We start from the raw sequence: 18,936 nt of genomic DNA, 5'->3' as shown, positions 1-18,936 counted from the left end.
GACATACAGAACTATCGTCAATGTAAACGTTAGCTATTGTCTTCCGCTCGGTCCTTCTAGCATAAACTGCGGCTCCCTGGAAACCAAAAATTGAGCTATTCGTTTAAGGCAAAAAATTGAATGAAAAATACTTCCAATGTATTTGGTAAAACTACTGTCTTCGAATGTATCTTATCCTGTTAACGGCGCAAACGTTGCCATTCCGCTGCGAAAGGCAATTGAGGTAAAATTAAAGAGACTGTCAGTGCACAAGGTGCATTGTTGTGCGCATGCGCGCTGATCAGCATGACATACTGCGTTTTGTTTCCGGAAGTGGGCGCCCAATCTAGTATTTGCGCTTCTCTATGGTATGTTTACCTCCGGATGGTGGGGCGCACAAGTTCAGACACATGGCGGACAGGCGTCTTAGAGAATTTGGCTGCGAACAGAACTTACTGTCCCGGCCTGATGGGTCTGCGTCATTTGTACAAGGTATGCATTGTGGTTGTATCATGGGTACATCATTGGGAAGGAGCAAGAGCGTTTCCAAAAAACAGGCGCGCTTATAGTTTGAAATACCTAAACATAGTTGGAGACTTCATGCCTCAGTTGACTGAATGAATGAAGCGCCGGAGGGTGTTCGTTATGTATTAGGGAAAAGGGTAGCTATACATATATCACATTGTTTTATAAACGAGGCATTGTTCATTTAAATAACAACTGCATAAATTTAAAATCACGATTTAATAAAATAGCCATCTGTTTAGAATAGCTGAATAACCACGTTATACTTTGTTATACGATGTAGTCAATCCCGATAGTATCTGACAATGTAAAAAACAACTCTGTAACGGAAGTCAATCTAACTGTAGACGAGGTCGCTCAAAACATATAGATTTACAAAGGCTCATCGTTTTTAGATGGTACGAGAGAAACAAGTGTAAGAACGTGTACACTCAACAAAATGGGGCACCTCAAAGATGCTTTATACACTCACCGGGATTTATTTGTGTTGAAACAGGGTTAAAGCTGTATCGTCACAGTGCTTTGTGACGATGCATGCCGTTGTTGGTATAAAGGCTGCACTTTTAATATCGTTTTAGTCATTCAAGTGTATATTTGAGAGTTTTTTTACGACATAATTTAATATTTTTTATTGTGTCTCTATAGAAAGCTACATTTCCATAGGGGCAAGTAAAGATCTATCAATCTATCGATCGCTCGATCGAGGCACTGTGATGGAATGGGAAAAACTGCCATCTCTTGAATGCATTGCATATTTTGATTCATGGTCATTTACACATTGACCTTCAGTCTAATAGGTTTTGCTCCTACTTTCTAAGTAACATATGTTTTATGTTAATTGTGCTGGTGTGCATGTGTGATTGAGGAGGCCCTATGATGAACTGGACCTCTGCCTTGAATCCAGTGTTGTTAAGATAGGCTTTGGCCTAAATTGTCCAGTTGCTAGTAGGCAGTTTTTGATTTTTAACAGCTCGCTGGCAGTAACACTTGTGTTTCTTGGTAGCAAGCAGGAACTCTTAATTCCTTCTGAAGGTAGTGTTTGCGATTAAAAATCAGAGAAATTTAGTGATGCACCATCTATCACCAATCGATCGCTCACTGAGCTGTAAATAGGCCATTAGAAAAAGAAATCTTTTTTTTCAGCATCTGCTTTTGTATGCTTTAAATTCATTTATTTGTAATGCTCCTTTACTGGAGGTATTACAATAGTTGAGCTGACTGTTTTTTGCTGTGAACTTCCAGTAAACAGAGAGCAGCAAGGCAGACTTTACCAGAGACTGAGAAGATTAGATTGTCCTCAACATTAACAAAAGTGGAGTAATAAACTGAGAAAAAAGAATCTGTGGACTTGTTCAGTGCAATTGGACAAATGGCAAGAAAAACGACTTTAGTGTATTTAAACCTTTCTATTTTGCCCTTTAAATACTAGGTGTTGCAGAAAAGTAATGAGACTGGCAACACTGCAAGCGATCTGGCAACGCTGCACTGTTGTCCTTGATAGAGCACGTGTATCAGTACCCTCCCATAGCTCAGTGCGAGTTTCAACTCCTTCCGTTAACTACGTGATTTTTGTGACTGCTATTAGCGAAGTTTGTTTTTGGTTGAGCGTCACAAAAGGGGAATCGTCCACAAAGAATTTGTTCCTCCAGGACAAACTGTCAACCAAGTTTTTTTATAAAGACGTCCTTGAAAGGCTCAGAAAAAGGGTCATTCGCGTGAGACCAGACATTGCAGACAAATGGATGCTCCATCATGACAACGCCCCATGTCACACTGCCCTCTCCATAACAGAATTTTTGACCTCAAAAGGCATTCCTGTGGTTCCCCAGCCCCCTTATACACAAACCTTTTTCCTTAACATGAAAAATGTCCTCAAAGGACGTCATTTCGGGACTTTAGAAAACATCCAAAAGAGTGTAACGGACATGCTAAAGACCATACCGGTTGAAGACTTCCAGCGCTGCTACCAATAGTGGGAACAACGTCTCCATCGGTGTGTAGCTGCCCAAGGGAACTACTTTGAAGGGGATAACATTGATGTTTGAAAAAAATAAAAACTTTGGTAAATAAAAAATCTATCTCATTACTTTTCTGCCACACCTCGTAAAACGAACACTACTTGGCTGAGTGTGAGACCGTCATTAACCATATGTTTTATCACAGCAGCTCACATTTTCAATTGGAAAACAAAGAGATAAAGAGTAATTTGAAATAACCGCTTAGTAAACAATAGATTTGTTAGATGAATAGAAAAATCTGTCTGTTTTACTTGTAAACTTGTAACTGGTTACTTAGCATTCAACCAGCTTACATGGGTAGCACATCTAATATAGAACATAAGGCTTATCTGCCTCTGTTCATGCAGGAGCTTAGTGCAAAAAGTTTTTAAAGGGATAAACAAAAAACTGGAATCGGCTAATTCAGTAACATGAAATCAGTGATCAGTGTCCTTCCTAAAAAACTGATTAGAGCATCCCTAGAGAAATTCTAACCCAGCCATAAATGTAAATTAAACAAAATGCAGCATGTGAAAGGAGGGGGCATTGCCCTGTCAGAGAATAAAATTTAAGATTATCCATGGGCAGATATTAAGAATATGAAGTAATTACCAGGCACACTATGCTATTGTTCAAACTACCTGCAATTTAAAAACCAGTAAAATATACGGTAGATCATTGCAGAAAATTAATCCAGCTGGAAAAGTTATTTTCTTGTCACAAAAGACATAGTAATAACACACAGAATTCCAAAATAAGTGCTTGTATTTAGTTATTTAATAATACTTTGCACACAGAAACAGTAAATGAATGAAAATAACGTAAAGTAAATGGATTTTTTAAAAGCAGGAGTAAGACTGTACTTAAGTTGGTTATAAGATTTTCACTCTGCTCTGTACACATGACCTTAAATGTAAACTTATGATAAATGATTTATTCAATTGCATGGTCTGTGGCTTACATACAAACTCCGGTGTATGCATTATTCTTGTAAGACAGAGAAAACTGTACCAATTGAAGTTCAAGAGTTTATTATTATTCAAAGATACCAGCTCATTTGCATAAACATTACCTTTGTACGCTTGTGATTTAAATGGCTTAGCTAGAAGGCCTATTGTTATAAAATACATCTTGCACTGTATAAATTCCTTGTGCAAGTAAAAACAAACAAAAATAAATAATTTTAGATTTACAAATACTGATATAGAAAAAGTCTTTTTAATTGGTCTCTTAGTCATAGTATAATTAATGAAATGGTCACAAATTATTCTATAGATGCTAGGGAATTCCTAACTGCATTAGATAGAGATGAGCCTGTTATAATTATTTCTGGTTTGGCTTTTAATGTTCTCTTTCATTTGGAGCCATCAACATAATGCAATGAACACCATTTTGGTTGATGTTTCAACATCTTGCTAGCATTTGTAGAGAGGTACAATGTAGTATTTAATTCCACTGTAAAATATTTTTATAGAAAATATATTCCTAAACAGATTTAAGAGATTAGAAATCTTGTTTTATCCCGTAATAGTCACTAAGGATAGTAAACACTCTCATTGTTTTATGTTATGACTTGGCAATCATTGAGGTTACATCTTTTACAGATATAGTTGAAAGAAACCCCTCACACCCAAGAATGCTGACAAATACACTGATTTTGTGTAAATGAGGTCTAGTCTCAGAAGTCTTAGAAATAGCATATTTTTAGATGGAGACAAAATGTTTATACCTGTATATACTGTATATTTTATGTCTTGTCTGAAGTTTTAACTGTATAGATATACAAAGTGTTGTTCAGTATTTCTGCCGTGCTGACAGACAATGTATTTCATTACTGCAGCTGTTCAAGGTGTGTTACTTTACATTTACTATACGATTGTGCAGTTTTTGTTTTTCAGTTAGTTATATTTTATATTAGACTAGCCGACCCGCGGTGTAGCATACGCCACACAATTATTCATTGATGGGTGAACACTTCCTGAAAGACACAGTTGTCCATATGGGGTGGGTTTGAGGATACGACTGTGAGTGAATGAAAAGATGGAACTCTGGAGAGAGCAACATACAATTGTCCGTGACTGAAAACTGGTTTTGGCAGATACAGGCATATCTTTTTGAAAGTTTGGCCCTGTGCCTTATTAATTGTCATTGCAAAGGCTAATCTAACAGGAAATTGTCTGCATGTAAAAGTAAAAGGCAAATGTGAATCTGATGGGGTCAGGGAAATGCGGGGAATAAGGACAGTTTGTGAGATAGCAGCTGCGATAGTTTTATACTCCAGTACCATTGTGGTGAATGCTGGTAACAGTCAGTTGAGTGCCATTACAGAGAAACCTTGCTGGCATGAGGTTTCTGAGAAGCATGACGACTGAACCAATTTTAATTTTGAGTTTATGCGGAGGCATGCCAGTGGGATTCTTCGGGGAATGAAAGTTGATCTGCGGGATCGTCTGTGATGATGGAGTCAACGATGGTGAAAGTTACTTCGTTGGTAGGGATAAGTTTCAGTACTTGTTCATTAAGGTGTAGCGAGTCTTTGTTGGTGACGCTTAATATAGCTCGCGTACTGAGTTGTTCCGGAGTGACAGTTGAGAAGTCGATGTCGCCATATAGTTGTTGAACGGGATCAGAATTAAAAGGAAAACAATGTGAAGGTAATGTTACAGCTGTTCTGTTTTTCCCATCTCCAACATCGAGGAGCCATTTTGCGAAATGTTGTTCGTGAGGAAGAGCTCTCATATTTGTCGTCAGTGTAAGTACATGCATGTGACGCCACAAAGGTTGCTTGTTAATGCAAGTGGCGACAGTACAGTAAGTGCTCGGGAGGCGCGCATAATGACAGGGAGTATTTGTCGGAAATCTCCACCCAATAGTATTGTTTTCCCTCTAAATGGCTGCGTGTCACCCGTGAGGTCATGTAATAACCTGTCAACTGCCTGGAATGCGTATGCATGTGTCATTGGCACCTCGTCCCATATTATCAATTTGGATTGCAGAAGATGTTGAGCGTGTGGCGAGGTAGGTTTGATTTTGCATGTGGAAGTAGCAGTCAGCTTCAACTGTATTTTAAAAACGGAATGTGCAGTACATCCACCTGGTAACAATGTTGCAGCTATTCCTGTAGATGCTACGGTTGTAGGAATGTCTCCCCTAGCTCTGATGGTATGAATCAGGGTTTTGTAGACAAAGGTTTTCCCTGTTCCTGAAGGACCATCTAAGAAGAAGCATGTTTGTTGTGGATGGGAATTGCTGTATGCAGCATGTAAACATGTGTTTGGTGAGGTGTTGGGGGTGGACACATGAGCAGGCAGTGTGCATGTCTCGAGAGCGAGGAGGGTTAGAGTTGGAGGACGCGGCTCCGTCGTGCGTACCCCATGGTTGGACGACTTGGTTGATTTTATATGCTATGCTTTTATATGCTCCGCCCGCATAGTAGTGAAACAGGCTAAACTTTTAAAAAGCAATAAAAAAAAGGTATTGCTAGCTAAGCGGAGACAAGGTGCACTTCAAAGCACAGAGGTAGACCGACTCGCCACTACTGACGTCATGCTTCCTCCTCCCCTCGGCCCGCAGCCTCTGTCTCGGATTAGCACAAATATATCGCTACCGCAACTGAACTATGATTCTTAGCGTGATAAGAGAAGTTGCAAAATCAACCAGAATGTTCAAGCAAATTCTAGAAAAAAACCTGATCTAAATCGGTTAAGTCTCGTTCTCTAGCTAAGTGTATTTAAGATACAGCTAAGTGTATTTAAGATACGCCCCTTAGGCTGGTGCGTGAGTGAGGAGGGCCCCGCCCCCTCCTCTCAGCCTGCTGCTTCTCTCATGGATTTGCATAAATATATCTGTACTGCAAGCAAACTATGATACATAGCTCAATAAGAGAAGTCACAAAATCAACTGGAATGTTCAAGCAAATTCTAGAAAAAAAAGCCTGATCTAAATCCATTAAGTAATTGTCTCGTGAAAAGCGAACAAACAGACAGATGTTGGATTTTATATAGATATGTATCAGATTAATAAAGTTTGAGTATATTAAATGTTAATAACTAACTTTACAAAAGACTAAATTAATGAATGTTAGAAAACCTCTGTGTATATTTTTTTGAAGTGTAAATATTTTTAATTCAGTAGTATAATTGAGAGTGAGCTACTCTGACTGCATTTGAAGCATACCAGGTGTGTGGGGTAACAAAGCAAAACAGTTAGGACCATAAAAATAAAGAATATAAAAGTGAAAATGTGTATTCTGCTAAAATAAATATCACATACTATTAATAGAGGCACGCAGTTTAGATGTGGCAACTCGGTTACAGATAATGTCACAACATTAATTGTCTGAGGTAAAACCATGACTGTCCTTTTTGTATAGCTTTATTTTGACAAGCAAGGATCGTATCCTACTCATTACTAGTGCTGGGTGGTATAACCAAAATTCTATATCATGGTATTTTTCAAAATTATACTAGTTTCACAGTATTTGACGGTATTTTTTCCCCATACATGCGTGGATGTTAACCACATTTTCCACTGCAATTACTGCAGAAGACTGTACAAAAAACATTTTAATGTGCACACAGGTATTAATACAGGTTTGCATGGCCCCATTATAGTAGTTTTCAAAGGGGTGACACTAATGAAGAGAAGTAATCACATTGCATGACAGTTGCAGTCAAAATATAGAACCTTTTTATTGAACAAATTTTGCAAACAACTTAAGCAAAAATTTTGACATATTTTCAACCTTCCTAAGAGGCATTTAGACTTAGTAAAATATTCAGAGGTGCTTGTCAAAAGTTGTATTGCACTGAACATGTCTTAGAAAAGGAATAAATAGTGAATATTTTTTGTAAACCAACTACACTTTCTGTTAATGTTAACAATCTATGTCCACTGACATGTTAAAGTGACTTTTTAAACAACTTTACCATCATTAAATTGCATATTATTTAAACTAATGAATAATAACAATAAAATAAATAGTGCAACTTCCAGTAATAATACTATTACTTCAAGACTTCAAGCCCAGGTGCATTAAACAGTATTCACCAAATAAAAATAAAATAAAACAAGTGCAACTTGGTGAGTCATCTTTACCAACTGAGGCATCATTAAGGCAAATTGCATTCATATGGACCTTGCTTCAAGCTAAGCTAGATACATAAATAATAAAACTGCAACTTGCATTTATAATGCTATTTGTGGTGTAGCTCTACGGAAGTGTATTAGGGCCACGGTAAAGAAAAAAAAACCTATATGTCGAGAATAAAGTCGACATTTTGACTTTATTCTCGACATTCCCACTTTAATCTTGACGCTTATGTCGAGATTGAAGTCAACATTTCCACTTTATTCTCATAGTTTATTTTTTCATTAAAATAGAATGTCATAAACTAAACTTCATCCTAAAATCAATGTTTAATTTACTAGATTTTCTCAAACCCCGTCATAAGTTAATGTAGCACATTAAATGCTTTGTGTTGTGTTCCCTGACCCAGTTGTTAATTGCTATGTGCTTCTTAAACTGACTTTCTCCACACTAAGAGGAGGCGCAGGCAGGGATCGCCGCAAAGAATAGATTCATTTCATGATATTCCTGCTATCTGAAAATTTAGAATGCTAAGATAAATACTTGATATCGTTTTCATGATGAAATGCATTAAAGCAGGTATTTAACATGCACGGTAGTGAGGCGGTAGTGCTGACATATCAAACCCCCAGTTCCTATCCTTACTTTTTCTTTCTCCACATAACCAATCACCACATGATAAACGTCTTTGTGAAATTAAAACTAGTTATAAACTTAGACCACGGAGTGTTCAGAAAAAATCTTTGTTATACATGTTTAAATATGCCATTCATTCAGGATTGCACCCATCCCAGCAAGCATTGTATGTGAGGCAGGAGCAAATCCTGAACAAGGTGCCAGCACATTGCAGGGTGAATACGAGCAACACATACACTAGCAGGGTCAATATAGCATAACAAAACCCCACATCCTACATGACTTTGGAAGGAAACTGAAGCATGCTAAGTGAACCCATCAGAAAAACGTGCAAATTCACGGCAGGGAACACCCGGGACCCCCTTGCTGCGAGGCAGCAGTGCAACCTCCACTCCACCATGCCCCCACATGATTAATACATGCTTTAATGCATTTCATCATGAAAATTATATCAAGTATTTATCTTGGAATTCTAAATGTTCAGGGAGCAGGGGCCTCATGTATAAACAGTGTGTATGCACAGAAATGTTGCGTACAATCGTTTCCACGTTCAAATTGCAATGTATAAAACCTAAACTTGGCATAAAGCCACGCACATTTCCATGGTACCTCTTACCCTATCGTACGCAAGTTCTCTGCTCGGTTTTGCAGACTGGCGGCACCCAGCGTCAAAGCAAGGCTACTATTCCTGTGTGGTTTATGTTTCTTTTTCAGATCCACATCCCTGACGTGGCTTTATAAATACACTGAAATTAACCACATATTGTTTATTAGTTTAATGCTTATGATTGTAATTAACCTGTAACCATATAATGGTCCACAGAATGGTCAAACTATTCTAAATACCACAGCTGCTTTAGCGTTGTTACTCTCACTGCACCTTCTTCTTCTTTCAGCTGCTCCCGTTAGGGGTTGCAACAGTGGATCATCTTTTTCTATATTACTCTCACTGCACCACTCGGAGCAGCTGATCAGAAAGAGAATTATCGGTATACAGCATCAAGCACACGCTGCCCCAGCCATGTTTCCTGTTTGAACTGCTTCTCACACGGCAAATGCTTCAAAATCTTTACTGTACGGATCTTGCGGTTCAGAAAGAGTTTCATCCCAAGAGCTCTAAACAAATCATTCCATCAACTGCTCCTTGTAGAACTGTTTGTACTTATAAGTACACTTAACTCACTGTAAACTTGTGATAGTTATAATATTGCTTAACCTGAGCCACTTCATAAAGTGTGTATTTACATATGATGACGATATCATTTTTAAGATGAAATGCAGCAAAATATGTTTATTATTTTATACAGATAAAACTTTAACTTTATTTAAATAATCTATATTGTTAATAATTAAAGGACACGGTATCGCTATGCTAGCAAGGATCTAGCGCTCCGTTTACGGATTGTTCCTGCCTCGCAGTGTATGCTTCACTGGGATTGGCGTGAAGGATAGAATAATTAAACATGTACTACGAAGATATTTCAATATTCCTTAAAAGTTTTGAAGAATCGGCGTTATAAGCTTACAGATGGCTTAACGTCTATTACAGAGCTGATTGTGTGGCGATTGGATATTTGGAGAAAGAAAAGGAAGGACAACAGCACTGCTGCGAAAAATTATTTCACCGAAGGTCACATACAATCACTGAGCCACCGTGTTCCCATGTTTAATAACATGCTTTAACTCCTATCATCATGAAAGTGATATCACGTATACATCCGAGTATTTTAATTATTCAGAGAGCTGTAATATCACGAAGGTAATGGATTCTGTGTCCTGTCGGAGGAAGAGAAAGCTTGTTTAAGAAGCACGTAGTGATTCACACACACAGAGCACATAGAAGATCAAATACAAAAAAAAAGCATTTAACGTACTACTTTAGTTACGATGGGATTTGAGAAACTAGTAAATTAAACGATTTTAAGATGAAGTTTATGATTTTCTACGTTAATGACACGTTAATGAAATGCTTTTTCCCCCACTGTGTGCCTTTTTTTCTCTGTAGCCTAATGAAAGCTTATTAGCTTTCATATGACACTCAGACGGTGGACTACGACTCGCCTTTTCATGGCGACTTTGATATGCGACTTCTTTTTTATTTCGGGCACTGTGTGTCTTTGTGAACTTGAGCTTTCGAGTTTCTCTGACACACTATGTCACTCAATCAGCTTCCTTTTCTTGTTTATACCACTGTTTAAAGATAACCAATAAACAGAACGTTTCTCCTTGCCTCTACTTAGTATTTGCTGAAATTGTTCTATTTTTCCTTGTGTTTTTGCCATTGTCTTTTTCACAGAAGGCTGATCTTAAGGGCTATTTATATTGATTTGCATATTCAGAGAGGTGTAATTCTGGGAGGAGATGGGGTGGGAAAGCAGGCACGTGCGTTACTTTTCGTAGCGGAAGAACGTGGAAGTTTGTGTACGCACAGATTCCTGCATCTGGATTTTTCTGTGCGTACGCACATTCCCGCTTTGTGCTTATGCCATGTTATAGTATGAGTTCTACGCACGCCGTTATACATGAGGCCCCAGGAATATCATGAAATTAATGTATTCTGTGTGCTGCCTGTGCCTCCTCAGTGCAAGAGGAAGTCAGTTTAAGAAGCACATAGCGATTAACATGGCTCAGGGAATACTTAACACAAAGCATTTAATGTGCTACATAACTTATGACGTGGTTGGAGAAAATCTAGTAAATTAAATATTCATTTTAAGATGAAGTTTAGTTTACAATGTTCTATTTTAATGACAAATTACGAGAATAAAGTCAGCATGTTGACTTTATTCTCGTGATAAGCGTCGAGATTAAAGTGGAAATGTCGAGAATAAAGTCAACATGTCGTCACACTATTACACAGTACCCAGGTACATTACACAGTTGTAGCAGTGCTACTAAGTAAGAACTTTTCATCAAAGGTGGTCAAAGCAGGTTAAAAGGAGGGCAAGGGGCAAATAGAAGAAAAGTTTGTTTTGTTTTGGTGCGTTGTGTGTTACGTTTATCTGTCGTGCTTCCTGCTGTTATTTGAACCTTAATTAATCATTGTGTCCTGGACTGTATTTGTTGGTTGGGGTAGGATCGTCTATCTACCTGTGCACTGAGGTCTGTGTTGGAATTTATTGGTTTTCTGGAAGAGTGGAGCGCTCCTGAACCATCTATCTGACTTCATCCTTTCAGTAACTACTGGTAGGACTGAGTTTTCTTTCACCCTTTCAACATACACATCACTGGACTTAACTTCACCACCTCTTATTTCATCCGGTTTGGTTTTCATGGACTTCGTTGTGTGTTTATTGTGTTTATTTGCTAAATGCAATATCGCCGAAGGGGTCAGGGGTGGTATTATTGTCTTCATTTAGTTCATTTAATTTCATTGTATTCTTTATCATTTAATGTTCCCAGCGTGCTTTATTTGGTCTCTGTAGTGTGTTGTCTGTGTGTCGCTCCAAGGCTGGGGTTGTCCCTGGTAATCCACCACTAAAATAAATAAATTACCATCACATTGACGGTGTGAATCTTAGCGGCCCCTGACTGCTACACAGTATTGAAAAAAATTAAAACAAGTACAACTTGGCTTGCAGCATTATTCAGTAGTATAGAAACAGTATTCACACATTTGAACATAATGGTCCACATCTGACCTTTTAAAACCAAAGTATATCCAGACAACAGACATGGCTGTATCTTTCGGCAAAAGTTCTTTTCTTAGCGGTGCAGCAGTGAAAAAGGTCCCCCCTTAAACAGTTTCCTGCAGCGCCATGTTCCAAACGTTGTTTAGGCTATTTAAACCAGTGTTGCGGTATAAGAAAAATCCATAGCATAACAAAAATAAAAACGTTTTTTGGTATGAACCTGTATACCGCCCAGTACTACTCATTGCTTTAACACCTTGTTTATATAGCTTATAGATATGAATGTTTATTACAAGATATCTGTTATGCTTGTTTTTTGCACTGGAGTGTTTTTTTTTTTGTTGTTTTATATATATATATATATATATATATATATATATATAAAGCTCAAGGCATGTATCAAGCTCAGTGCGACACTGACTTTAATGACACTATGATACTTTTCTAACTTGACTCAAAACCTCACCCAAACATTAAGATTCGGTAGCTTTCTGACTGACATGCCCCCAATGTGCCACAGAATGCTGACCGAGAACCAAATATTGTACATTGTGACATAAACAAGAAGTATTTATGAACACCCAGAAATACAATTCAGTAATTGTGCAGAATAGCAGCAAGGAAGCTTTACGATAGACTGGACAGACATGTTTTCTGTTACGATACAGTAATATTAATTGCAATCATATTTGTTAAATAATAATCACAAAGTAGGTTTTGAAATTAAATGTTATAGAAATATGTGGAAAGCATGTTCTGCAACCTCTGCTCAAGTGTTATCTTCTGTCAAGTGCAGCTCCTTGGTTGAGATGCATGTAAAGGTTTAAAGAAGGAAATGGAATACCTGCTTATCTGCATAAGCCATGTCAATCTGGTAAGGGAAAAAATCAGATTTAAAAAAATGATTAAATAAAAGACTGAATGTATCTGTCATTTTATGTAGGTCACCATTCAACTATAGATAAGAATAAGCAATTTTATTTTGATCAGCTGTCAGTATTGGGAGCATATTTTTTATTTTTAAGTTATTGTTCAGTATACGTGGTACCTATTCATTATACAGAAAAAATAAAAATTGTTAATTGATTTAACCTTAATTCACTAACTCCTTTTCCCCTCATGATATTAAATATGAGAATAAGGATTTACTTCTAGATATAAGTAAATTACTAGTTATTACATCTTTGTTATTTGATTAAACCAGTAAGGCTGCATTTTCATTTATAGGTATCATATTCTTAGACTGGAACTTTTCTTCCAGACATATTGTAAAAGTGCCTTAAAAGGTGTTTTTCTTTTCTGGAGATATGTAATCTGAAATTGCATTGTATATAGTTGTATTGCAACAAAGGATAATGGGCATGGATTTAATCAAAACAATAGATAGGATGTTATGTAGATGGTGAAAAACAGACTGTGTGTGAATTACAAATAAGATTTGTATGTAATGCGGCATTTTTAATCATAGAGATTCACTTGTAGTTATGATGTACAAAGGAACATTTTTATCTGCTTTAATTCTATGTTCATACAGTGGTATGCACTACAGGATTTGTAACGTCCAATCAGTAGGCGTATAAAGCAGTCTCAAACTGTATAAGAATACAGCATGCATAAAAACTTCAGAAATATTGTAAACTCCAAATGGAGTAGAATGTTAAGGAAATATAATTCCATGGGCAGTACCTAGAGACATTTTCTTGCCACATGACGGCTGTTAGTAGACAGCAGAAAGCTCTTTCCTTGCTCTGCTTAACAGTAGTATGATCATTCTCAACTATCTGTGAAAACAAGTTAGTCCTGTCAACTTGACTGTATTAGAATTCTCTGATGGCGGGAGGGAATTGGCAAGAGCAGTTTTTCTTAAACTCTGAATTTCCACCACAGGTGACTGACTATAGCACATTGTTGGCTTTTAAATGATTCAGTTTGTGTTTAGCAGTTCTTTTATCAAAATAATCATGATAAATCAGATAAATCACCTTTTCCTCTAATCTGTAATACTTTCTTCAGTGAGATAAAATTTTCTTGGGGCCACATCAGTTTTTGCCAGGTACTTGTACATTATTTCACCACTAACAGCAAATATCTAAGTTATAACTATAATATACCAAAGGGATTTATTCAGCACATCCAGTTTGCATTGAAGACTGGCACTTGTAATATTTAATTTTTAATCTTCTAAAGTTTTGTGTCCAAGAAAGGGTGAGTGTGGGGGAGTATATATTTAAACTTTGCCTGCTAAACACGACCATTAGGTAGTTGGTATTAGATAGAGAGTTTTTCCGTAATTAGTCATTTCTGCACTAATATGCAACTTTTCATAATATAAAATTTATAATAAATCTTAAAATATTTATTGCTGCATTTCATCAGGTACATTTAATAAAAAATGCAGCGGGTGGCTTCTATTACTCACTAGGCTAGTTGCATTCTGATGTAAAATGCAATTTAATACACCAAATTCACATTAAGAATTTTTTGATTTTTAATTAAAATTTTAAAACATTTGTATTAACTTTACATGTAGTTCTTTAAAGTTTAGCAGTAAAAAGAGTTCAATTAAAATGTTGTGATATATATATAAATCCAATGTCCTGTCTGACTGCTTTTCACGAGAGAACTACTTAATAGATTTAGATCGGTTTTTTCTATAATTTGCTTGATCATTCCGTTTGATTTTGCGAATACTCTCATCGCCCTAAAAGTCATAGTTCGCTTATAGCACTGATATATTTGTGCGAATCAGAGGGGTGAGGCCCCCCTCACTCACATGCTAGCCACCATTCGAGCCACTCTACCTCTTACTACATGTTGGAGCATACCTTGCCTCCCCGTATCTAGCGATACCTGTTTGTTCAGCAGACATTATCATCTAGAGATTGTTAAGGAGTAACGTTTGACGTTTTTGAGAGAGAGATCAGAGCTCTGTGTTTTCGAGGGTAGCTGTTGATTGCCAGAGATATCACAGCCATGAGCTTTTCTCCCCACTCGGGGGTCACTCTGGATTGATTTTTAAAGTTTGTCCTGTTTCAGTACTATATGAGTGGAGCCATGGGGGACAGCTAGTAGTACACATAAATCACACTAAGACCATCCTTGAAGGTGCTTTTGTTTAATTAATCTAACACATTATTAAAATTATTTTCTGTTGTCATTATAGGCTGTCATTATCACATGTCTTAGACATAACAAAAGACTGCTGCGCTGTTTAAACACATAGCAGTTCATAGGTAATTTTATTATGAGCAAAATAATACTTTTAAAGTATACTAATATGAAAAGAAATGGAGCACAGGCCAGTGTACAGGTAGCCGTTTAGTTTTGATTGAGCTTCGTTCCTCCTGATGTTTGAAACCTGCTTGTGGGTGTAAGTCAGAACTTGCAATGAAAATGTCCGTTATTGGGTTTATTGACTAAGGTTATTATCAAGGATAAAAAAACAAGTAATGAAAAATATTTGTGTTACTGAAGTAAAATAATTAACAAAGCCAAGATGAAAAGCCAAAGTTAAATGTAACTGTTATAGTTACTGAAAAGACTAATGAAATAAAATAATACATTGAAAAAAAAAATTCAATTTTCGTCATTATCAGTCTCATGCATACGCTCACCTGCAGCAGCCCCAGGACTAATTGAGGTAAATGAATACATATTGTTTTTTGTCATGCTGATAGACTGGCCAATTTTGTCTTCTTAGCCCCTGTTCTGTTATCCCTGCGTCCACCGTTAGTTGCACACACTTCATCATCCTTGAGCTTACACATCTCCAGTGAACAGCAGCTAGTGATGGAGGGCAGCTGCAACAGTGTTTATGGTGGCAGGAGAGCTGAATACGGGCTAACACTGAGTAAAACGCGTGAAGATGAAAATGATTTATTGAGTGATAATAGTGACAGTTCTTTAGAAATTGACTGTGACAGTATAGTAGGTTCCAGTGATAGTGAAGCATTTGCGGATGATAATTTTACTCAACTTGTAAATTTTGATGCCGTTTCTGAATATGTGTGGTGAAACAAAAGGAATGGGAACTTTCATAGCTTGATACTCATTGAATCCCTAGGTTATAAGGCAGATGAATCGGATACAGGTGATCTGTTACTGTATTCAGTCTTTTTCAAAAGTAACTACATGTTAGACGTAACAGACAGAAGTGCACAGCAACTAATACGGCAGCACATCCTGAAACAAATTCCAGGATGCACATGTGGTTTGGTGCCAGTCATGACAAGCTGCTGGCTGTCTTTGCATGTCTTTCATATCAATTATAATTCAAAAGCCTGAAGTTTGATTATATCGATTATCAAAACTTTTACCTTAAGAACAGAAAATCACAAGATTAAAAACATTTCAGTTTAGGTATTTGCATTTTGTTGATTACAACCTGTAATTTTTGAACAGGAGAAATCTTTTTTGAAAAATTAAACTATCCTTTTACACATTGATGGAGAGATTCACTCTAGTCAGCATATCTATGCAGAATGTTGCTGTTGACGAATCACTTGTGCTTTAGAAAGGTCATTTGACAATGAAGCAATACACGCCTCATGGAGTTAATGAGTCTGCAGCATTCCCTCTGAACTACAGGGTGAAGGTTACTTTTAGTTTGATAAAAGTCCTTGGATTGTGTAAACTGTTAAAGACCTGCCAATTGCATTCTTTTTTAAATGTGTTTATTTAGTTTATTTGTATTTTTTATTATATTCACTGCTGAAAATACTTGATATTGTGAAAATAAGTTGGTACTAGAATGATGTTTTTAAATATTTTTCTCTCCCTCTTTTAATTCTCTATCTGTTAAAATAGATAGTGAATAATTGATGGACATGCTCAATATTAAAAGAAAGAAAAAAAAAACACCTAACAAAGCGAGATGGCAACAACCAGATGTTGCAGGCATTCCTCAGTTAAAATGTCTAGCAAGAGAAGCAAAACATACCATTGAGTAACTGAAATTTGTATAGGTTTGTTTTAATGCACACTTCTGTCCTACCAGTGTCACAATTTCTCAGCCCAAATATCGGTTTTATACTGAGAGTTCAAGTACGTTTGTGTTGAAAAAACAGAAATAGATAGGCGTCATATCAGATTGTGTAGTTTTATATGGCCTTTTTCTTGCTGCACCTACACAACTCCATTATTTTGTTCTCTCCACTTGCTTCCTATTGCTGGTAGAATCCAGGCCACTGCTCTGGCCTGACAGTTCTCACGTGGCCCAGCATTCATCACTTCCTGGTAAGGTGACCTTATGTGGACATGTATTTGAACAGCTTGTTCTGACCCTGTACATTTTGAAGAAATAGTTGTTTGGTTAAAAGTTTACCATGAAGTGCACTGACTTTCTGCAGCACTGTTGCTTTTTTTTCTTTTTGCTCACCTTACATTTTATTCTTTATTGCCTTTTAACATGGTTTTTGCAAGGCACCCTGGGTAATCACATCTTCTGAATAAATCTAAATGTCTAAAATCTCAACTCTCCCAAGAATTTCTCAGTTTATAACTTTAAGTTAAAAGCTGAAATTATCTCCATAATAAGCACCATGAATATTCGTACATGATTAACACATTAATAATGTAAGATTGTTTATTTTTTCTGATAGGAATAAAATTGGCTTTGATTTAAATTACCATTAACACATTCAGCGTTATCTATATGCACAAATGTCATATGCAAAAAATGTTATTACATCTAGAGACAGTCTCAAAAGCATTAAACAGTCGTATCATCAGGACACACTACAAATGCAGTTTTGTTTTTTCTTCTTTTTTTAAACATCAGTCAATTAGCAAATCTACAGCACATTGTGATATATGAAGATTAAACCATTCAGGTAGCCAGGTCATTTTTTAGAGTAATATTAATGCGGTTTGTGTTTATATACATGACATGTTTTGGACTTGTCAAGAAAGTTTGGTTTGCGAATTCCAAAAGTTATGATACATTTGAAATACCAGAGAAGTGCATTAATCAATAAATACAACATATGCAATAAATAAATGTCTCTGATAAAGTAATATGCTTATTTAATTAACTGCTGACTTTATGATCATCACAATTCCTAATTTTTTGTTTTTGTTTTTTTTTATAAACAGCAACTATTGCATAGTGTTTTTGTCTCCTTACTTCAATTTTACGATTATTGGCTTGTCTGAGTAATGCAGTAACAGACCAGGAAAGTTTGTGAATCCAAGGACCAATATGGTCAATTACTGGCAGCTTTTGAGTTATTAAATTAGTTATTTAATACACAGTTAAGGATTTCTGAATTAAATTAATACCAATACTCGCATATATTGTAAATTGACGTAAAAAGTCATTTTTGCTTTTGCCAAAAACAAAAACAGTGACTCCCTGCTTGTGAAATAAAACAATAATATGATCTTTATGCTCCAATATCATGTGTGTTAAATGTTTTGTTTAATGTGTAGTCTTTAATTGCAAGTTAACTGGCTATCAGTACTAGACAGTTTTCACTTTTTATGCAGAAATAAACGATCAGTTTTTGTGTTAAGAATTTGGCGAATATTGTTATCTTACAAAAGCTAAATCAAACTATATTGTTATGCAGTGGGCTCATTGTAGTGACCGATTAAAGTAACAGTGTTGGTCCTACACATTTATTCTCTCTTTTCTTCATTGATACAGAATGTTACACTATGTTGTGGTGTCCTTTTAACATGCAAGATCAGTTAAAAACTCAATAGTTATTACCTTTAACTTTTTACCACCAAGTCATATTTAAGATACACAGATGATAATTTATCTCTCCCCAAAGTGAAATTAAAATATTACAAAAGCTCAAAAAAAAAATATATATATATATATATATATATATATATATATATATATATATATATATATATATATATATATATATATGTACACAAACACAGTGGAGTGTGAGTAACTTGGTTTAGAAGTGTTTTGCAAGATGAGCTAAAATATTTAATAAATTTTGACTTGATAAACAAGCGAGGTCTTGCAATACAAGTAGTACGTACAGTATACACTTTGATAACACTTTTGTCACGTGATCACAACTGAGCTGATGGATCTTCTCTCTCGCTGCAGGATTGT

At 36.3% G+C, this 18,936-nt stretch overlaps 1 protein-coding gene across 1 annotated transcript in view; it reads left to right on the top strand.

Moving 5' to 3' along the window:
- Window positions 1-324: 324 nt before the first annotated feature.
- Window positions 325-18,936, top strand: part of exosc5 (exosome component 5) — a 25,116-nt gene continuing 6,504 nt past the window's right edge. Inside the window, exon 1 of the mRNA XM_039772357.1 lies at window positions 325-471. Within this exon, the coding sequence (XP_039628291.1) occupies window positions 345-471 (127 nt within the window). The 5' untranslated portion in view covers window positions 325-344. The remainder of the gene's footprint in view (window positions 472-18,936) is intronic.

The sequence above is a fragment of the Polypterus senegalus genome, chromosome 12, assembly GCF_016835505.1.
Source record: "Polypterus senegalus isolate Bchr_013 chromosome 12, ASM1683550v1, whole genome shotgun sequence".
Taxonomy (NCBI): domain Eukaryota; kingdom Metazoa; phylum Chordata; class Cladistia; order Polypteriformes; family Polypteridae; genus Polypterus; species Polypterus senegalus.
This window is presented reverse-complemented; position numbering and strand designations above follow the sequence as displayed.